This window comes from Primulina tabacum, chromosome 4 (genome assembly GCF_025594145.1).
Source record: "Primulina tabacum isolate GXHZ01 chromosome 4, ASM2559414v2, whole genome shotgun sequence".
NCBI classification, from domain to species: Eukaryota; Viridiplantae; Streptophyta; class Magnoliopsida; order Lamiales; family Gesneriaceae; genus Primulina; species Primulina tabacum.
In genome coordinates this window covers 1,006,623-1,028,782 of record NC_134553.1, presented here as the reverse complement: position 1 = coordinate 1,028,782, position 22,160 = coordinate 1,006,623, and the positions used below count along the sequence as shown (strand labels likewise).

General features: G+C 35.2%; 2 protein-coding genes and 1 pseudogene across 2 annotated transcripts; 1 reads left to right on the top strand and 2 right to left on the bottom strand.

Moving 5' to 3' along the window:
- The first annotated feature begins 728 nt into the window (after positions 1 to 728).
- Positions 729 to 3,237, top strand: LOC142542181 (phosphoenolpyruvate carboxylase kinase 2-like). Its single transcript, XM_075648672.1, has 3 exons — positions 729 to 1,094; positions 1,900 to 2,338; positions 2,875 to 3,237. The coding sequence occupies exons 1-3, from the start codon at positions 750 to 752 to the stop codon at positions 2,961 to 2,963; spliced, it is 873 nt and encodes a 290-aa protein (XP_075504787.1). The 5' UTR covers positions 729 to 749; the 3' UTR covers positions 2,964 to 3,237.
- A 1,057-nt stretch (positions 3,238 to 4,294) lies between these two features.
- LOC142542180 (low affinity inorganic phosphate transporter 1) lies at positions 4,295 to 6,048 on the bottom strand. The gene has a single exon (XM_075648671.1). It carries the CDS (start codon positions 5,969 to 5,971, stop codon positions 4,352 to 4,354), a length of 1,620 nt encoding a protein of 539 aa, XP_075504786.1. The 5' UTR covers positions 5,972 to 6,048; the 3' UTR covers positions 4,295 to 4,351.
- Positions 6,049 to 13,770: 7,722 nt separating this feature from the next.
- On the bottom strand, positions 13,771 to 15,865 carry LOC142542179 (putative inorganic phosphate transporter 1-3; annotated as a pseudogene).
- Positions 15,866 to 22,160: the final 6,295 nt, after the last annotated feature.

Genomic DNA, 22,160 nt, shown 5'->3' with positions numbered 1-22,160 from the left:
TCAGAGTTCAAATTTCGGTTAAATGTCGCGATTTTTAAATAAATGATTGAGAGAATAATTAATCTATGAATTTGCAAACCGAAAATTTTTTGTAAATGTCAAGAGTGAGTTCGTGGAATATGTGGATGATGATATGCTTATAAATATATTATTTAGTGAATTTTTGTTTTCTTTTTAAACGTGATATACCCCTGTAGATATATTGATCACAAGTACCCAATATTACTTATTTATACATACCATCAACATTCTATACCTTCTTTACGTGTCATCATGTTACAATCGGATATATTATATAATTATTGTCTGAATTACAATAAGAAAAAATTTGAGTTTTTTTATTGGAAAAATATTTGAAATTAGATAATACTAATTTGGTTTTTAATATTTTATAAAAATAAATTATTAATAAATAAATCATCAAAAAACAATCGATTAAGGAAGCAAACATCATAGTAGGGAGCCTAATCTTTAAAAATTTGAATGTATTAATCCTATTTTAAGAGAGAAGTCGAGATCCCAAGTTTAAAGATTATAACATATTTTTATTAATAAAAAAAAACTCCTGAAGCAAAAATCCGTCTCCTTGCCGTCAACTTATTTCACACGTGTCAATCATTCATTGGCTCCAAAATATTCCACCTCAAGAATTCCAGCTACGACTCTATAAATCTACCCCCACAATGCCATTTGTACGAACCGTAATCCTCCGTATAAAGAGAGAGAGAGAGAGAGAGAGAGAGAGAGCAATGAGTGAAGCGCTAAAAAGGAACTACAGAGTAGGGGAGGAGATAGGGAGGGGAAGATTCGGTGTCGTATTCAGGTGCCACTCCGTCGATACGGGTGACTGCGTCGCCGTGAAGTCCATAGAGAAGCGGATCATCCAAAAGGACGCCGTCGATAGCCGGTGCATACCCAATGAGGCCAAATTTATGAGCCTCGTCTCCGATCATCAAAATGTGTTGGGGATTTTTGATGTTTACGAAGATGATGAGTTTCTTCATTTGGTGGTGGAGTACTGCGGGTCTACGGATCTGTACCAAAGGATCACGGCCGGAACCGATTTCACTGAACTGGAAGCCCACCGAGTCATGGTGAGTTTCGTTTCTCGTTTATGACGGGTAGTTCAGGGACAATAACTGTTCTGGGATACATTCTTAAAGAACGCAAAAAGAGTGTCTGTGGACATGAATTTAATAATTTAGTCAAGAATGGGTTGGAATTCGTAGTTTTTCTGTGAATTTCGAGTTCGATCTTTGCTTTTTGTTTGGGGTGCTGGACTGAAAATAACAATTTATAAATTATCCAGGTTGACTATTCGATGAAAATAACAATTGGTGATATGTATTCAAATTATGCTTTTGTCCTTTGATTTTTTATTTATTTCTTGTATGTATGTTTGGTCTCGTGAGTCGAAGTTCTCGTGCTGTTTGTTTTGCTTCCTTTTGTTTTCAGTTTTTTGTTAAATTTTGTAATTAATATCGGTTTCCCGAGTGAAAAAAGTGTGCAAGAATATTGATTAAATCGAAACATTTAGATATTTCATAGCTAGATTTGGCTAGGAATGAGATACCTAAAAATCTGATGTGGTTTTTCTTTTTATTTTTCCTACTTATTCAGTCGATTTAATTCTTGAATGGTTGATTGTTTTCTTTAGAGGGCTTAAATGATGCAGTTTTTCTTATTGACGATCTTTTGATATATATTGTTGTTTACCAAGTTGGCACCGGGCTGTTAAAAAATTTAACGATCCGTGTTCTTATGTACTTTTAGGGGCAACTAAAAAGTACTTAACATAACTCGTTCAAATCTTCTCGTTTTTAGGAGGATGGGCATTGTAGATGACGAGCGAAAAATGTATTATGCTGGCTATAACTCGTCACAATTTGGTATTTTCAGGTACCACTAATGGAAGCCATATCTCACTGCCACAGCCGCGGTGTATCCCACCGAGATATCAAGCCAGATAACATCCTCTTCAACAGCGATAACGTGCTCAAGCTGGCGGACTTTGGTTCGGCCGAATACTTCCATAGCGGGGAACTAATGTCTGGCATTGTCGGGACACCATACTATGTCGCCCCTGAGGTGTTGGCTGCGCGTGAGTACAATCAAAAGGTCGATATATGGAGTGCAGGTATCATATTGTACATACTGATAACCGGGATCCCTCCCTTTTACGGGGATTCTGTGACAGAGATCTTCGAGTCTGTGTTGAGGGCGAATTTGAGATTTCCTAAGACTATTTTGAGCTCACCTTCTTGTGAAGTGAAGGATTTGTTGAGACAGATGCTCTGCAAGGACGTGTTTCGAAGGTTTTCGGCTGAACAAGTGCTGGGTATGTGATTCATGTTTTCTTGTATGTTCTTGAATTGTTGCTTCAGAGTTGCCTCTTAGCTTGTAGGATTTCATAAAAGAATGTTATTTCTCATTGCAAGCGGCATGTTTGCAAAATTTGAGCAAGTTATGAAATTAAATATAAATTCTTATGCACCAACAGCATTTAAAATAACACAAGTTTAGTCTTCACCATTTAGTCTTCTAGGAACGCATTGCTTCCAACGAGTTGGGACGTCCCTTGGCTTGTGTTCTTTTATACTTCATAAAATCCTTTAATACTGAGAGCCATTGGTGATTTGTGGCGAGCATTTATTTTTTTTGCCAAACGGAGCAAAATCCAGCTAGCCCACTTGATCCACTATGCCCCGGCCCGTCTCTAATCATTTCAAGAGCTTGTTAAACGTGATTGTTCGCCTTCTATCCACTGCTGTAGATTGAATATGCCAAGCATTTGAGTGTTTCGCAGTCTGTCAAAATCTTGTTTTCATATTCTTTAGCTTCGAAACTATGATTAAATTGACAAATCTTTTGCAGCACATCCATGGATAATAAGAGGTAAAGTCTCCAGAACAGAGAGCTGCTATCTAGCCCGAGAAGATGTTTTCAATTCTTCCGAATATTAGACAACATATCTTTACTCTTTACTATAGGAGTCTTTGTTAATAGATAGGTACGTAGATGTTGATAGGTCTTAATCTCTGCAAAAGCGTTGGCACAAGTTGTTGCATACCGGCAGGAGTAACCTCGATATTTTCACTTGCTGTGAATCTCTCTCTTTCCATCGAGTTATGTTAGTTTCTGAATTATTGCAGTATCGATCATTCATTACAAGGTACGCAGTACATAGATGATAGATATTATTCAAGAAAGAATTCAATTATAATTCATTTCAATCAAGCTGTAAAGATTTTCGAATCCTAAATATATCGCAACGATTTATTGTCTTTTTAAAAGTGCTTTTTTGGGTAGGTGGAATGAATGACTTTGAACAATTCAACCTTCTTTGATTTGCTTTCATTTTTTCTTTAGATGATTTTTAAGAAAAAGTGTCTAATATATAAATTTTAATTTTACGAAATAAATTATTTCAAAATTAAATATCCAACCACATCTTAATTTTATAAATAAAAAACAAATTATTATTGAATAAAGAATTGTTCAATCTTCGTGACAAGAGTATATATCAAGAATCAAATATGTAAATATAAAATAAATAAATTTATTATTGAATCCAATATGGACATATAAAAATGTAAAAAGATAATAATGAAAAATATTTGTTACAGATATTTTTTAGATTTATTTAAATCTAATCTGATCAGTTTTGAAAGATTTGTTTACACGATGAAATCCAACAAATCCAGTGAATTCCTTAAAATCCAATATCATTTTTAAAATCTAATAACTAAACAGTTAAAATTAGGATTCACAGATCAAAATCTCCATAAATCACTCAAATCTTTGCTCCCAAACATAGTGTTAATGATTACTATTAATATGATATAAAAATATTATATTATAAAAAAATATAATTATTGTAAAAGTTAAAATTTTATTTTAATTAAATCATCTATTATATGAATTAATACACATAAATTATTAAAATGATAAATAACTTAATACATAAAATTCAATTAAATAACACGATGTATTTTATATTTGTACATTTTATTTTGCATTATTATCTATTAAATTAAATTAAATTATTTATCAATTATTTATAATAAAAATAAAAATAAAAATAAATTTTTTGTTCCAAATTTGGCAGAGGAAATTTGGTGCCTCCATTGGAGCAGTCAACCTTACACCAAAATGACATTTCACGCCATTTTGGTTGGATAATAAAATATGATATAAAATATAATTATCACATTCTCAATATATATACATACATATATTATATATATATATATATATATATATATATATGTATGTATAATTATTACGCCTTCCCTTATAATCTTATTTTTTATATGTTAACCCAAAAAAAAACAACTTACAAGCACAATAATCAAACGGGAACAGTCCTATTCTCACCATAATTCTGCGCCCTCGTGTCTTCTCCGCTCTCTTCATTCTCTCCGGACATATCCTCTAACGATCTTCCCTTCGATTCCGGTACCAACAGAGTGAACAACATCCCCAAAGCATTCACACAACCCAGCACAATCAGTGAGTACTTCACGCCAATGCCAGCCGGGTACCCAGCATCCCTCTTGCTTGGATCCTTTGGCTGAGCTGCATATAAGAACCCGAACGCTCCGACGATCGCCCCCGCCTTTCCAGCTGCTGCCGATATCCCGTGGCACGTCGACCGCAACCGCGCTGGGAAAATCTCAGCAGGCACGACGAAAGTCGTGGCATTTGGTCCGAAATTTGCGAAGAAAAACGTTAGCGAGTACATGATCACGAACCCGATTCGGTTGTCCTTGTGAGTCCAGTGGTTGTAAGGAATGGCTAAGGCGAACATGAACACTGTCATGAAGAAGAATCCCATTAACTGGATCACGAATCGCCCGATTTTGTCGATGAGAAAGACAGTAAACCAGTAGCCTGGAACTGTGCTGCAGAGGGCGATCAGTGTTTGGGCTCTCGCAATTCTGAACACCTCATCAAGAGCATTCATACTATTGGCCGGTGGGATCCATCCAATGGCACTGAAAATGTCTTTCTGGAACAGGTTCTGGCTGTAGAATGCGATGTCGAGTAGGAACCAAGTAGTCGTCGTGCCGAGCAAGTGGAGGCCATGTCGTTTAAGGAATTTACGCGAAAACAACCCAAAACTGTTCCCTCTGTCCTGAGAAATGATCTGCTGAGTCTTCTCCTGCTCTGCTTCGAGTTCAACTTGCAGCACTTTGGACATATCAGCAGCCGCTTGTTTCGCGTTCTTGGCTATCAATGCCGTGTAACGTGCAGTTTCAGGCATTTTCATACGCCAGTAGTAAGTGAGGGCAGCCGGGAGTGCACCAAACATTACTATTAAACGCCAGACAAAATCAGCCTGGGATACGGTAGAAGCAGCAGCATTTTGTTCATATGTCGGGGCCGGGTACGCACTCCTAAAGGCTGCTGAAATAATGATCCCCACCATTCCGCCAGCCAAGATCCCGAACCCCTGCATCGCAAACACTGCGGCAATAAACGCCCCACGGGTCTTTTTATTTGCATACTCAGACATGATCGTGGCAGATAATGGGTAGTCGCCCCCTATTCCGAAACCCAACCAGAACCGAAAGAAGCAAAGGGTCGCCATAACGGCTTTTGGCTTGTCCCCGAAGGAAAGGCCAGAAGCAACCGAACAAATAACCATCAGCATGAGTGTCATCCCGTACACCTTTTTTCTGCCTAATTTGTCACCGAGCCACCCGAAAAAGAGCTGCCCTGCTAAGGTTCCGCAGAAGGCGACACCATTAACAGCAGCGGCGACGTTTGGGGGCAGAGTTCCGGGCTTCAACGCCCCTTCTTGGTGGTAGTATATTCGGCCTAGGAGCTTGGTTACGAGAGAGATGCAGAAGAGATCGTAAGCATCCGTAAAAAAGCCCATTCCAGCGATTATTATTGCGGTGAAATGGTACCATTGGGTTTTGGCCGCATCGAGAGCGTCAAGAACATGCTGGTGTTCCCTGGCCATTTCTTGTTTCGGTCGTAAGTTGTGTTTTGGTTGTACTTACTAATGCTTTGCTTAAATCCCTGAGACATAGAAAGAGAGTGGGAAATGGTGACAACTTGATCGGTTGATTATTTACATTAAATTCAAGATACAAACATACCATCCAGTTTTAATTATTTCATTGCATTTACATGTGTATTCCGAATGAAAGCATACCCATATGTGTTTTTTTTTTCCACTAACTTATTTAATTTTGTGTTATAATTAAATTTATTTTGATATATACATTAACTTTTAAATTTGGTTCGAAAAAATCAATTTTTTTTTTCAAAAAAAAAACGAACATACTAAAAAGTTTAGTCCGCCAGTCTGATGTCACGGGTCAACCCTATGATTTTATATAATTTCACACTGAGACTTGTTTTAAATCATAACTGTGACGACGGTAATATAGATTGTAAATAAAGGATTAGTTAAATGAATATTAATGGCATAATTGGGACAATGTCTTAAAATAACAATTTGCTTCATGTGGGAGTCAAGCACAACCTCGGGATTGGAGGACATCATTGAATAAAGTATTAATCGTATGATGCTAAGCGTTGGAAGTTGTTGAACTAAGCAATGCACCTTTTTTTTTTTTTACTAAACGGAATCGAAAAGTCAAGGAAGAGAAATTGGTTCCTTATATAAAAACAAGCAAAGTTGATTCAATAAGGTCACCCAACACATATACAAAGTTGAGGAATCTGGAATAGATTAATAACTAATATTTTTCTGAATCTGTCCTATTCAATTTGCTGTGACACTTAGTCAAACCGATTTAATTACTCGTAATAAAAAATTATGTGACACTTGGTCATACCAGATCTAAGTTTGAGACCATACACCGATACCCTATCCAAATTCAAGTAAATAAATAAAACTGATGGTCCCTCATGCAAGAAAGGTCAACATTTTGGGAGGTACTACAGTCAAAACAGCCAGCTTATTACGGCGTGTGCGATTTGCAAACTCATTAACTAAATATCTTCGTACATGTGGATATATATATATAAAATGATTTCTAATAGTTCTAATCCGTATTTAAAATAACTACGACAAATTTATTATATCTTAGAACTAAATTTTGAGGATCTTCAAGCAAGGCTATTACGAGTAGAGAAGGAGCATGAGAGAAGGAAAACCATTTCTCTGTATATCACACCAATGAAGAAGAAAATTACAGTGTATATATATATATATACACAAGGTTGTATATAGCTGTCTATATAACCAAACAAATTAACTCACTAAATTTCGATTCTTACTGTGTCTGTGTGTTCCACAATTTGATTTTGTGGTTGACGTTCCATTATCATTGCGTTTATTACGACGTTTTTTATTTTTATTTTTGAAAAGGTTAAAAATCCAGTCATGATTATATATTCTTTTAAAAGCTAGTCAGAAATTTCTCTTACAGAGCAAGAATAGATTAATAATATGTACTTTTTGTCTGTACTTAACAAATACAGGAGAGAGTCTATATTCATCCTTAAAATTCACGGGGGGATGACAAACTAGTCAACACATATCGGGACACGAAACTACGAGGAATAAATACATATGTACGAAACTTGAAATATTTCTAGTTATCTGCACCAAACCTTTTCATTATGCTGCTGGTATTATAAATCGCCTATATATACACACACACACACACATATATGTAAGTGTGTGTGTATGTGTTTAAAAGGATAAAAAGTGATACGGATTACATACCTAGCTATGTGATTACAGAGCAACAGAAAATTCAGAAGTAAGCCACAAACTCAGACTCTGCATGGGATTCGTCGTGTGAGGAAAAGAGATGGAAGAAAAATGGAGAGGGTGGTATTCCTATTTAAATGCAACGAAAGGAATTTTTACGAAGCATATTCCGATTCCTGCCCGCACGGGAGTGGGCTTCCTCGCCCCTACGATTTCGCCACGTGTAAAGTGGGCCCCATGAAATCCGAGCTGGCAAGATCGAGGACGTTCCTCTCGGGGTAGTTAATTATTCTGGGTTTTAGACTCGTCCCTAATTGGTCCAACTCTTGCTTGGTCAACTGTTTTGCTTAATGACACGTGTTTAAATGTATATTATTTCTTGATTGATCTGTTAATATGAAATATTTCTCCGAATATATATATATATATATACATATATATATAGTTTAATACCAGAAGTTGACAATATAAATAAAATAGTTCTAAAAGTATTCTAATCAATCGGCGTTGTGTGAATACAGCAAAGCAAGTTTAAGCAATATTATATTGGAAAATAAATAATTATGTCAGGATCACAAATAATAAATCATGTTACTTTAGATATCTGAATTAGGTTGTGCGTTTGAATTATTATTTTTTTGAGATTCATGTATACAACTTTAAAATACGAGCTATAATCCTCCAAAATTCTTGCGTATTTTCAGATACTCGTAATATTATTATGTTTCTTTTTTTTTTTAAAAAAAAGTGAAAAACAGAAACATTTTTTTATATGATTTTTAATACTTATTCATTTAGTTTTTAATATTCCGCAACTGCAATTATTATTTCAACGGTGATTGTGAACCTCTTCCGCATGGAAAAAAAAATTCCGACCCCCTCACTATATTTAATGGAACACTGCCAAAATGTATCGGCCATGTTTGGTTTCTCATTTCACCGACCCATTCTGAAATCAGAAGTCAACTTCGTTTTTCTCAAAACGAGTTTTTATATATAAAAAAAGAAAAGAAAGGCAACTTAAAAAAAGAAATATAAATTTCGATTAAAAAAAGGAATATAAATACCCTTGGAAGAAAAAAAAAAAGATAATTATTTGAGATGATTGATGGGCCTCAACTTCAAACCATTATTTTCCACAAGAACATTAAAACGCCCCTATATATATACATATATATTTTAAATGTAAATCCTTATACTTCCACGTAGATGACTTGAAACATTTTGTAATTGTTTTTGAAATATTTTGTAATTTATATTAATTAGAATATAGGTGCTCTGATCATAATAAATGCTGACATAATATCAAAGAGACTTGGCTGTGTGAAGTCAACCAGACACGGCTAGTTTGTAGCACTAGTTGCTATGCGATATATGGAAGGAAAAATTGGGCATTGAATCGAAATCTTCGACGGATGACTTATCGGTGAATTAATGAACACAGAACTATATAATTTATTTATATTATTCATATATCACCTCTGGTAAATAATTAAATTCCTGTATAATTTGATTAATAAGCGATACAGTTCCAGTGCCAACAAATTTTTATGCTATACATAACTGAAGTAAATGGCCTTACATCGACACAGTATTCCAAATTATTTTGCGTTAACCCTCCATTTGCGAATACTTTTTTAATTTCGAGTACCTTAATTAATTATACACGTATATACATATACATACCTGTGTGTGTGTCTGTGTCTGTGTCTGTGTAAACGTGTTTAAAAACGAAGTGTGTGTGGCATAAAAAGTTTTATGCCAATCATGAATTTCTTTTTACTTTTGTAAAGCTCTAAAAATGTGAGTTCGAAGCAAATTAAAGGCATTGACAGATTATATTCTCCTATGTTATGTTCTCGAATCACGCCTATGGAAAGACTTTTAGGGTAATTGGCAATTTTTAGCCCCACTTATGGAAGGTAAACAAGATAACGGGGGAAGGAATATAGCCCTCCCCCCCTATTTAAAGATGACATTAGCGTGTATAATAATATAACTACATTCACTTTAATATTGGAAAAGCATATGCTACAGAGGAACATATGGGAATGTAATTGCAAGTTCCAAACTGTGAAATTTAATGTTCTTCAAGAAATCACATCACAAACTCGAATTCGAGAAAAAAAAAAAAAAAAAAAAACTTAAATTCACTTACGTATATGATCAGAGTACTCATGCTAAAACATCTTTTAAGTTAGATGTTATTGTACTCAAAATAGTTTCTTGGAACTTATTCGCTTTTTGCTTTTAGAGAATAGCACTCGATCGGAATCAACAAAATATTTTATTTCTCACGTCAAACAAACAAATTGTTAAACAATCATTTTTAGCTGTTACTTTTATTTTAATCATGACCCTCTTGTTATAATACCACGAGGTCCCTTTCATGTTTTCATACAACCATATTATAAAGTTTATATGTTGGTGATTTCTCAAATTTCACGCTTTATAGATTTTATTATATTACCGTTGTTGTACAAGAATCAAACAATTGAAAATAAGTCCACGATTACGGATCAGGCGACCCCTATTTCCTTCCCACTTGATGCCGCACTCTAAATCGATCACATTTGACTTTGTCTAATATGTAACTTGAAGTGCACTCTTTTCTAAAACAGCAGACAAAAAGAAAAAAGGTGTAATTGAATCGAAATTAATACTTTAGTCGTCAACACCACAATAAAGTCGAAAAAGACTTTTGGATTTGTGTTGACTTTGTGAGGATTTTTATTTTAAAAAAATATGTTGTATATGCATTTAAATTAAATGTAACGTGCACCAATTAAATCCACCGAACGACTACGGGATTTGAGAAATATCATTAGGATTTATTTAGAGTAAACAAAGTCTTTTTATATATACACGTATCAGTCAATTTTTTTTTTTTAAAAAAATTATCAGCAATTAATTTTAAATGACCTATCTATGGTCAGAATGAGTGGTTCATGGACGTGATGAGATGTATTAGTTGTCTTATATCGATTGGATAAAATATTTTGGAGTTGAATTATGTCAAAGTCTCAATCTGAATGTGATAGCAGAGCTCATGTTCTACCATTACGTGTTGGCTTGCTTATAGTTGGTCACTCGTTGTCTTGTAAACTGCATGCTCTAAATGTCATTTTTTGATCATGAGGAAGTTCCACGTCGGTTAGATAAAATACCTCAGAGTTGTATATATGAACTTAATCGATATGTGAGAAGCTAATTTTTGAGATTGATTAAACGTCAACTCACAATTTTAACAAAATATAATGCATTTCTATCTATTTATATTGTCCATTTTAAATTTAAATGAATTCGGGATATTAACACCCAAAAAGATAGCTTGATTAAATTATCATTAGTTCAAAAGTATAGTACCTATTTTCCTCGAGAGCACGGTCCATTAGGCTACATGGCGTGCTTAACTTTCAACTACATATATTCTCGTCATGCGTGAAGAATTGGTTCTATCATTTTTTGAGAGATTATAACGCATATAATATGCTCGAAATACGACCACTTTTTAAAATTATCCTTTTTATTTTGTTTTTTAAAATGTCAAAGTTAATATTAGTGTTGAAAGAGTGCATATAAATATTAAGATTACTTTTGAATTATACACTTAAACCAGAAACGTGACTGTGAAGTATTTTCTTTATATCTATACGCTACCGCTGCGTTTGGTTTGTAGGATTAGGTGGGTTTATTTTTTTTAAACCCACCTAATCAAGCGTTTGGTACGATTTTTATTTAACCAGGTCAATCCCTACTATGAATGATTAGGTTATATTAGGTAGGTTAAAATAATACCTCCTCACTCCCTAGGATTATTTATCTCACTCTTAATTCATCCTATTTTTCCAATTTTACCCTTCTCCTAAATCTAAACTCACCACCACTTCCTTCCACCGACCGCCCTCCGCCGCCCACTGCTGCCGGAAACCGCCGACCGCCGCCGCCGCCGTCGATTCCGGCCGAGCACCGCCAGACGATTCCGGCCGACCACCACCAGACAATTTCGGCCGACAACCGCCGATTTCGGCCGACCACCGCCAGCCGTCGATTTCGGCCGACCACCGACCTGCTGCCGCCCGCCGGCCGTTAGACCACCTCCGTCGCCAGGCCGTGACCGGACCACCGCCTGCCGTCACCGGAGTAAAGAAAAAAAAATAAAGAAAAATGACAATTTCGTCATTTCATCAAAAAATTTAAAAATCATATCAAACATAATACTATTTTACATCATATATTATTTTTCTATCACAATCATTTTTTTTATCATTTACATACTAATCATTAGTTTATTTTATCTTTCCAACCAAACCGTAGCCTACAACACTTATGAGCGTGATAAGTGGATATACATTAAATTTTAATATAAATTATAAGTTGAAGTATGTAAATTTGTCTTATAAAGTGTAATTATGTGGGAAACGGTTTATCATATTTTGTCAAATTTCAATTTTAATTTTATTTTTTTATAACTTTATATCTCTAGTTTTGGTGTTGATGTGACATATTGACATGATGTTGAAATGACGTTTTTGTGTTCATTATCACATAAATACTTCAATGAAAAATAACTATATATATATAAAAGATTAGAACATAACTTTAACAACATAATGGATCAAAATCTAGATAAATTTATGAATTATAAAACAAGTTTTACATGGCGTATATATGATTATGTTGGACTAAAATTTTCTCCACGATATATTTGAGTGTATATTTCATTGAATTTAATTGGCACGTGAATTACTATTTATTTATATATGCGTGTATTTATAAATATATAAGATTTTATTTCATCATATTTAAATTTTCACAAAATTAAAGATATTATGTAAATGAACATTTTGAGCAAAAAATTTAATATATTTCAGATTCCAAGAATAGTTAATTTGAGAATCTCACCCTTGACAAGATAACATAGAGATATGTAATAAAACCTGGCTTAAAAACCTAGAAGCCCATTTATATCACAGGCTGGGCCTGTTACATATCTGTGCATGCCTGTTTGGATAAGAGTTCTTGGTAAAACTCGCGACTTTGGATCGGTTCCATTTGTCACTAACCAGAAGTGTATGTTACGCTCCTTTGTATTTCACCTTTGTTTTTTGAGATTTGGCAATTGAATGGAATTAAGTATATTATGGCTCTCCTGGATTTGGAATGCACGCGACGACATATGGTTCGATGATGCTACTCTTTGTGTTCAGGGGCGTAGCCAGTGACATAGTCGAGGGAAGCAAATTGTTTCACGACAATAAGTCATTATCGAAATCTTCAATCAATTTTTGATGTTCTTTATTGCAGCAATTTTCCTCTCTACATTTGCGGTAACAACTACTAAGTAAATGCTAAAATAACAAACATATAAACCAAATGATATACTACATGTCTTCTTGTTTGTACCATTTTCGTAGTAAGATATGCGATTTCATCAATTCTTGAAAATTCATTGCTTGACGCACATCATGAATAAATAATCATCAAATTGATTATCGAGTAACTCGTATATATACAGAAAAACCCTTACGATATAATCGAGCAAAATTGTTGAGAGTTTCCTTATTGAAAGTAGATACATACTCTAGAGCATATAATTTTATTTTACATATGATATGAAAGGTGTTACAATAATAGGTTAATTTGAACGCGTAATTCCTCCGGCACAATCAATAAATTTATGTGGAAGGAGAAACAGTAGTTTCATTTTCCTTGACAAATATTTAATCTAGCCAATTGACAAAACTTTCCATCACCAAATTTTGGTCTTTTTCTTCCAAAAATTTAGGTCTCTTTCAGCGCAAGTCTACTCAAAGCCCATCGTAAAGAATAATCAATTTTCATTCGAGAGTTGTTGATTATTTATTTATACTCTCCCCGAGCTGTCCGTTCTATTTTTGTTATATGTAAGTATAGGGTTTGGAAGTCGAATTATTGATCTAAATGCATACCAAACTTTTTTTTTTAAAAAAAATGTCTACTTTTCTTATTCCAAGCTTTTTAACGCTTATATAAACAAAAGTACAATAAATTTAATAATTCTGTAAACTAAATCACAGTAATGTCATGTAACAACACGATTATATGATCCCCACACAAAACTGAATACGAATAACGCGTACATCACACAAATATGCATTTTCTTTCGATCAAACTACACCGGAACAGTCCGATTGGGCATTTCTGTTGCATCTCCGTCCGCTGCGTCATCATTTTCCCCGGACAACTCCTCCAGCGATTTCCCATTCGGCTCCGGCACCAGGAAAGTGAAAAAGAACCCCAAAGCATTCACACAACCAAGCACAATCAGCGAGTACTTCACACCGATTCCCGCCGGGTATCCAGCATCCCTCTTGCTCCGATCTTTCGGTTGCGCAGCATACAGGAACCCGAATGCTCCCACTATAGCCCCTGCCTTTCCGGCCGCCGCCGATATACCGTGGCACGTAGACCTTAAACGGGCTGGGAAGATCTCAGCCGGGACGACAAATGTTGTGGCGTTTGGCCCAAAATTGGCGAAGAAGAATGTTAATGCATATATGACCACGAACCCGAATCTGTTTTCAGGGTGAGTCCAGTGATCGTACGGGATTGCAAGTGCGAACATGAACACCGTCATGAAGAAGAATCCCATTAACTGGATGGAGAACCTTCCGATTCTATCGATTAAGGCTACTGTAAACCAGTATCCAGGAACAGTGCTGCATAGAGCGATCAATGTTTGGGCTCTTGCGATTCTGTATACTTCGTGAACTGCGTTCATTTTTTCGGCATGTGGGATCCATCCGATGGCGCTGAAGATGTCCTTTTGGAATAGATTATTACTGTAAAAAGCTATGTCAAGCAAGAACCATGTTGTCGTCGTGCCGAGAAGGTGAAGGCCATGGCGATGGAGGAATTCTTTTGAAAACAAGCCATATTGATTTGTTGGGTTTCTTGAAATTCTTTCCAATTTCCCCTCTTCCGCATCAAGCTCCACATTCAGCACTTAAGCCATGTCTTTAGCTGCCTTCATCGCGTTTTTGGCTACAAGGGCTGTGTAGCGAGCGGTCTCCGGCATCTTCATCCGCCAGTAAAACGTCAGTGCGGCCGGCACAGCACCAAACATGAGAATTATACGCCAAATATAGTCTGCCTGTGACACGGTTGAAGCCAATGCTAGCTCCTCATATGTAGGCGCTCTATAGGCACGATCAAATGCCGAAGAGACAATTAGCGCAACAATCCCACTGGTAAGAATCCCAAATCCCTGCATAGCAAAGACTGCAGCTATAAATGACCCACGAGTCCGTTTATTAGCATACTCAGACATGATGGTGGCAGAGAGAGGGTAGTCGCCTCCGATCCCGAAACCAAGCCAGAATCTAAAGAAGCACAAAGTAGCCATGACACCTTGTGGAGAATCCCCGAACGAAAGACCGGAGGCAAGCGAGCAAACAATCATGAGGACTAATGTCAGTCCGTAAACTTTTTTAAAGCCCAATTTGTCACCAAGCCACCCGAAGAAGAGCTGCCCCATTAATGTCCCGACTAGGGCGACACCCGTGACCGAGGAAGCGACATGAAGAGGTAAAATTCCGGGCTTTGGCTTAGTCGTATCTGTGTAGTATATTTCGACCAAGTAATTTTGTGACCAAGGGGATGGCAAATAGGTCAGGTCGTATGCATCAGTGAAAAATCCCATTCCAGCAATCACAATAGCAGAGAAATGGTAGAGCTGTGTCTTGGCAACATCGAGAGCATTGAGTACTTGCAATTGCTCTTTAGCCATGTTGCAGTTAACTTGGAAAGTCCCTGCAAAACAGGCGGAAATAGATCAATCATTAAAATGAGAGAATTAGCACCAAGAAAATGCAGTCCTACTTTTGAATTTAGGACTAAATAATTGGGTTTGCCTCGGATACATGACTATACCTGTCTGCAAAACTGTAACACGAGGAAAAAATTATCAGAAAATGCAGGCTTGAGAGACACTTGATTAATAAGCTTGGAGATGGAATATATATGGTATTAAAGGGATTTTAAGTAGGGAAAAAGGGATTATTTTGGAATATTTATGGTATATACTCCCACATATCGATTCTTTAGTCTAGAAAATTTGCATCCTTGATTCATCTCTTTAACGTGAACACTAACCACAAAACTTTCCCATTATTGTGGACAGTATCATTTATTAGGTACACTTGCAAGATATTTCGTTGTAAATGCATATGTTTTTGTTCTTTTATGTTGAATTTTCATACTTCATTTTCATGAAAACGAGTAATTGATATCTTGATCAAAAGCAAAGCCCACATTCGTTAATATCCAGACCAAGCATGTTCACCCGAAGTTTTTTCTCTTTTTCTTTTTGAAATACCACGTTGACAAAAATCCACAGCTTCGGACAGAGTTAATCAACAGCAATTCAGATATCATCCTCTACACTAATATTCTATCTCAAGGTCAATAAAATCAGAGCATCAGGATCCAGTACTTCCCTACTAAGAAAATTGATATTCTATGAGTAATTATAGAATGATATGTGATGCTAATGGATCAAAGTCACGGTCAACAGGATTCCACCAAAAATAATAATATTTTTTAAAAAATATATATAAATATAAAAAAAACTATTAAGATATTAGATACGATGAGATACATATTTACAAAAATAAGTTTAATGATTTTTTATTAAATAAATAAAATATTTTTTGTAATTTGAGAAGAAGTGTATATTTGGTTTATGTATATTTGGTTTATTAAAAATCATATCATGCCACATAAATTATTTATTAAAAGCGTCTCAACTTTAATAAGACAATATGTAGATAGTATAGAACAATTAATTAAGTTGGAAAAAATATATTTTGTAATTTGGTTTTCGAATAATTGAATTTAATTATGTCATAATATATACATGAACATACATTTTTAACTCATGTCACGTGAAACTTTATTAAATTGGTAACAATATGTCATAATATATGATTTTTTAAAGATTGAGTTTGTATTAATATATTTGATTTGGATAAAAAGATTTGACACATAAGAAAACTTTTATTACAAATTTCGACATCGTGGAAATTTTATTTAAACAAAATTCACTCATATATTTTTCCAAACAAACCATAAAATAAAATAACAATGCATATATATATAAATCAAAAAGTTTAAATAAATCGCACAAAATATTAATTGGATACTAAAGTATAAATAAACCATAAAATCTCATATGTAAGAAAATTTTCAAAAGAGGAGGAAATTGGTACATTTATACTTGAGAGAATAATATTTAATTTAATAAAAACCTAAATAAGTTGGGTATGGGTAGGGTATTGCAAAACCCCGTTACCTGACTCGTACCCGTCCTCGAAGTGTTGAATACTCATTAACCGACATATACCCCATTTAACATTACCCAAACCTGACCCAAACGAGTTGGGTTTGGATCGGATACCCAGTTTACCCGTACTTATTTAGGTTTATAAATTAATCGAGCCAGATGTCGAATTTTTTTTAGATGAATGATATATATTTAATTCGTATTCAAATTTATCGAACTCGAACATGTTTGAGCTTTTTTTCGAACTCGAGCCAAAATTATTTGTTCAATAGTTCACGAGCATTAATATTTTATTAATATAACATAAATATATATTATATATACATTTCGAGCTTTCAGACGTTTAGAGATTTCAGATGTTCATTGTTGGACCTTACTATCCGGGCAATAGTTTGAATTGCTCTTGAATAGGTTCGAAGAGTCCGAGCCAAACTCGAAGTCGAACTCGAACTTTTTTCAAGCTGAACTCGAGCCAAAAAATTAAAAATTTTGAACTCAAATATATTTAAATTCATAATAATTTTAGACTCGATTCGGTTTGTATACACCATAATTATCATCCATACCCTAATTGTCATCCACATTTTGAATAATGATGCTATTGGATATATGGCAAGCATTTATGAAACTAGCTAAGCGCACCTGCATGTATCCGTCTCACAAACCAATTTACAACCCTTCACTCCTCTATAAAAAGGGAACATCTCTTCACTTCACACATCACATTACATCTCCAAGCCACAAAAATTTCAGCAATGTCAAGTCCAAGCTTGCTTTTGTTCATCCTCGGAACACTAATGCTTCTGGCTACTGCCACATCCACCGAGAAAACTGGCAGGAAATTTCTGATCAGCAGCATTCCATCGGAAAACACAGCAGAAGAAACGGCTTTCGAGCCTGATTGCCTTGGATTCGGAGATAAAGTTAGTGTAAAGAATTGCGGAACTCCACCGGCGCCAGCACCCAAACATCACGAGACGGCCGTTTTCGAGCCTGATTGCATTGGAGTCGTCGGCGATAATAAATTTGTAAAGAACTGCAAGCCCAGGCCCTCGCCCGCACCCGCACCAAAACATCACTAAATGATTAATATATGAATCGAAGAGCCATGCATGCATGATTAATAATATTTTTTAATAATGCCAGTGAATGTTTTATGGATGTTAATTATTACTACAACAACCTTATATTTCATTGGAATGACTAAATATTATTGTTGTTCCAGAGAAATTAATTAATTCCCTTGTATTGGTTAAGCAATTTTATTTATCTATTTGCATGTGTGTATTAAGTGGCGGAGCCGGGGTTTAAGTATCATCACCATTTATTATTATTATTTTATTTAGACAATGATTAATTATTCATATGGTTATCTGTTCATGGCCTAAGTACTGATGAGCAAATTGACATGCTTCAGTTAAGAATATTCGCATCTTAAATATTATATTATGTCTAACTAAATAAAAAATTTAAAATAATTCACCGATAATAAATTACCTGTTAAAATAATTTTTCCCCAGCAATCTTCTCTCTCTCTTTTTTTCTTTTCCTCCTTTTCAAGGAGGGTTTACTGCAAAAAAATTATTGCACATTCTCCTCCATGTTTGAGATGAACATGCATGCATGTTTCTAACCTATTGATCATGGAAGATTCAATAATCTCGTTGTAACGATGATGGAGTTAATATTTCGTGTCCTTTTTCTTTTCAGGAAAAAATGATCTCTTTTTGTCTGGTATAATTTTGAGTTTTGGTCAACTGAATTTTCTATTTTTACATTTTGATATACCAACTTTTTTATAATTTTTTGACATTTTTGGTCAAATTACTGGCATGACATCGAACAAAAATCAACCATTTTCGATATTAAGTTGATATTTTATTATGTCAAATCAACAACTTTTGGTGTCACATAAGAGTTAGTGCATCAAAATTCAAAACTGAAATTTGAAAATGTAATAAACCACAACTCAAAATTGGCAAAATTAGATACCAATTTTTTTTTTCATTTTCTTTTGAATCAACTGTTTTACATAAAAGTAAAAATAAAATGAATTTGGCTCAGCTGAGAAATGTCAATAAAATGTGGGGCCGAAGCGACCTTTCTCCTCTGCCTACCGTCGCAGGAAGTCGCATGCCATCGTAGAGATTATCTAAGATATGATGGTGCATGTAATTAAATTATGTCTTTCATCTTACAATTCTTTTCCAATTGAGGGCGTTCAAAAAATGTTTGTGCTTGAGGACTTCTGCAGTCTGTAGTACAATTGATCATAAATATTTGGAGCTAGGAGTAGTACCGTGGCTTTCAAGTTTCTGGGTTGCCAGAACCAAGAATATGGTTAATATGATTCTGTCGTAATTAAAATTTTAAACTCTAATTTTTTTAAAAAATTGTAAATTGATCTACTCGAACTAATATCATATTAATCCAAAATTATAAAAAATTTACATATAATTTTTTTTTAAAAAAATTGAACCTCCGCCACTGTTTGTAAGAAAATAGCAATGTGTCCTCAGATGGTGTTTTCGCTTTTTAATTATTTTTGTTCATTTCTAAATTTATCTTTAAATATGTTTCCTAATGAATATGACAGAGAAATCAAATACATATGATTAGAACTTTTCAACTTGAACAAACTTGAAAAGCAAGTAAAAGCGAATGCATGGTTTTATTTAGAGAGGCGTTATATCTGTAACTCAAGAACAATTCATGAAAACTCGAAAGTATTAAATTTATCTTAGAAATTAGAATCCAAATAAATTGGTTCTAGAAGGCGTTGGAGCAATTTTTGGTGGCTTGGATGGAGCAGGCGCCCGTTTGTGCTCAAGCACTTCATCCGCCTCGGCAATGTTCAGAAATTGTGGGGGAGATGTCTTCTTCGGTGATGATGCAGGTGCAGGGGAAGGCGGATGGGTCGGTTTCTGCTTTGGCTTGTGTTTCATTACCTCTTCTAACATATCTTCTCCATCGAACATTTTGGAATGTGGTGCCGGTGCAGGTGATGGTGTATGACAGGGTTTGTGCTTTGGCGATGGTGCTGGAACGTGTGTGGGAGGATGGGATGGTTTGTGCTTCAATTCCTCGTCTAACGTGCTAAAGGTCTCCGGGTAGCGTGCGAGTGGGTGCTTTGGCGATGGTGATGGAGCGTGTGAGGGAGGATGTGATGGTTTGTGCTTCAATTCCTCGTCAAACGTCTCGCGGAAGGGGTGCTTTGGCGATGGTGCTGGAGCGTGCGTGGGAGGATGCGATGGCTTGTGCTTCAATTCCTCGTCTAGCATGCTTTCTGCATCAAACGTCTCTCGAAAGGGGTGCTTTGGCGATGTTGCTGGAGCGTGCGAGGGAGTATGGGACGGTATGTGCTTGAATTCCTCGGCCAACATGTCATCTACGCCGAATGTTTCATAGGCAATGGATTCGACGGCGAGTGTCGAAGCAGCGAGGAGAAGAACCAACAAATTTGCAGCAGACATGGTTGATTGTCAATAGGAATTCTACTTTGTTGGTGAGAAAGTTGGAGAGATTAGTGGGTTATTTATAGGGAAAATGAGACCCTTGCATGCGAACAAGTGTCGAGCTAAATTTAATGAAACATTTGGAGAGGCGCTTTTGCTACAAACTATTTAGGCAGAATCATTCACCAACCATATATACTAATATTTAATATCATTAACTAGCTACAACTTACTAAGCATTTATATATTATATAATATAAATTCTCTAATAAGCCTTAGAGTGTCTACTTTTTCATTCGATAAAGGAATTATTATAAAAACCTACTTTAATAAATTAGTTTATTACCAAGTTATAACTACCTTTTTTAAAAAAAATTCTAAAAATAAATACATAATTAATTTACCTTTGAATATAAAATAAATTATTTTAAATGAATCATGGCTCACAACTTAACTATTTTTTCAAAAAAAGTAGGCACATGAATTATCGTGTGTGTTGATTTTGAGTGTAAATGTATGCTGATAATTAAACTTGTGGTGTTTACCGAGAACAACAAATTCTTTCGCCGAAATACAGTTGTTAGCTCCCAAGTCAGCAATCCTTGTAAATAACCTATAAGCAGTGTGGACTTACTCATGGGCTATTCTGAGCTTCAGCCTGGGCTAGCCAATGGGCTTTATTCATATATATACACACAGTTTGGTCTCTGTTATGTATGTTTACATTTTTTTATTGGGTTAGCTTGATCCAAATATTAAATAATATTATTATTGGGCTTAACTTATTCATCTATTAATAATTATACATGGGCCTTCCAATATTTTCTGACTCAAATGTTTTTTTTATAGCAAAACTTGTGGTATTATTGAGATTGAGAAATATCCTTGGTTATAAGTTTTACAAACCAATAAAGAAAATCCCCAGGATTCCATGCAAAGAAAGTCGGGTGAGAAATAGCAAAAGACGTCAGTAAATCTGCAACGGCGTTCGCCGTGCGCCGAATGTGATTTAAGATGGTTCCGTTATGTTCACTCAAAGATCGTAGGATATATTGAGCATAGGTACCAACATAGCTAAGATCCTCATCTATATTGAATTTTTAGCTTTGAACTTTTTCATACAAAAAATCTATGATATTTCAAAGCATCTCCAAATAAAATGGTAGACAAATCTTAGAAGAATTCTGAAGTATCATTAGAGCTGGCAGTGACGCACACTTATGATCATTTTTGTTTATTTTAATACCGATTTTATAAATATCTTGTAAGTCTTGAACGCAATATAATTACAAGGAATCCATTATAATTGTTTCTTAATGAGTAAAATTTTCTATGTCGTTAAATTTCGGTTTCAGTTATTTATTTTAATTTTTTTTTTTTTTTGTAATTTTAGTTCTGGTTTTTATGTGGCATACTAGCAATGATGTATATGCTGCGGTTTCAGACATGGCTAGCCCCACCACCCCCACCGTCACACCATCTGTGGGTCCCAAGGAAGAGGACACCACCACTATCTCCAAGTTCCAACACATCACCGCAGTGCTACTCCACCACCGCACCACCCATCGTCGCACTCGCAGTGGAAGAGGACACCACCATTGTCTCCGACGCACCACCATGTTTCAACTCCACCACTATACCACTTCAGGTTCCCGTGGAAGATGACACCCCCAGGCCCCAA

Coding starts and splice junctions, on each gene's coding strand:
- LOC142542181 (XM_075648672.1), top strand. CDS start 750: ATGAGTGAAGCGCTAAAAAGGAACTACAGAGTAGGGGAGGAGATAGGG. Junction 1,095..1,899: donor TGGAAGCCCACCGAGTCATG/GTGAGTTTCGTT, acceptor TGGTATTTTCAG/GTACCACTAATGGAAGCCAT. Junction 2,339..2,874: donor TTCGGCTGAACAAGTGCTGG/GTATGTGATTCA, acceptor AATCTTTTGCAG/CACATCCATGGATAATAAGA.
- LOC142542180 (XM_075648671.1), bottom strand. CDS start 5,971: ATGGCCAGGGAACACCAGCATGTTCTTGACGCTCTCGATGCGGCCAAA.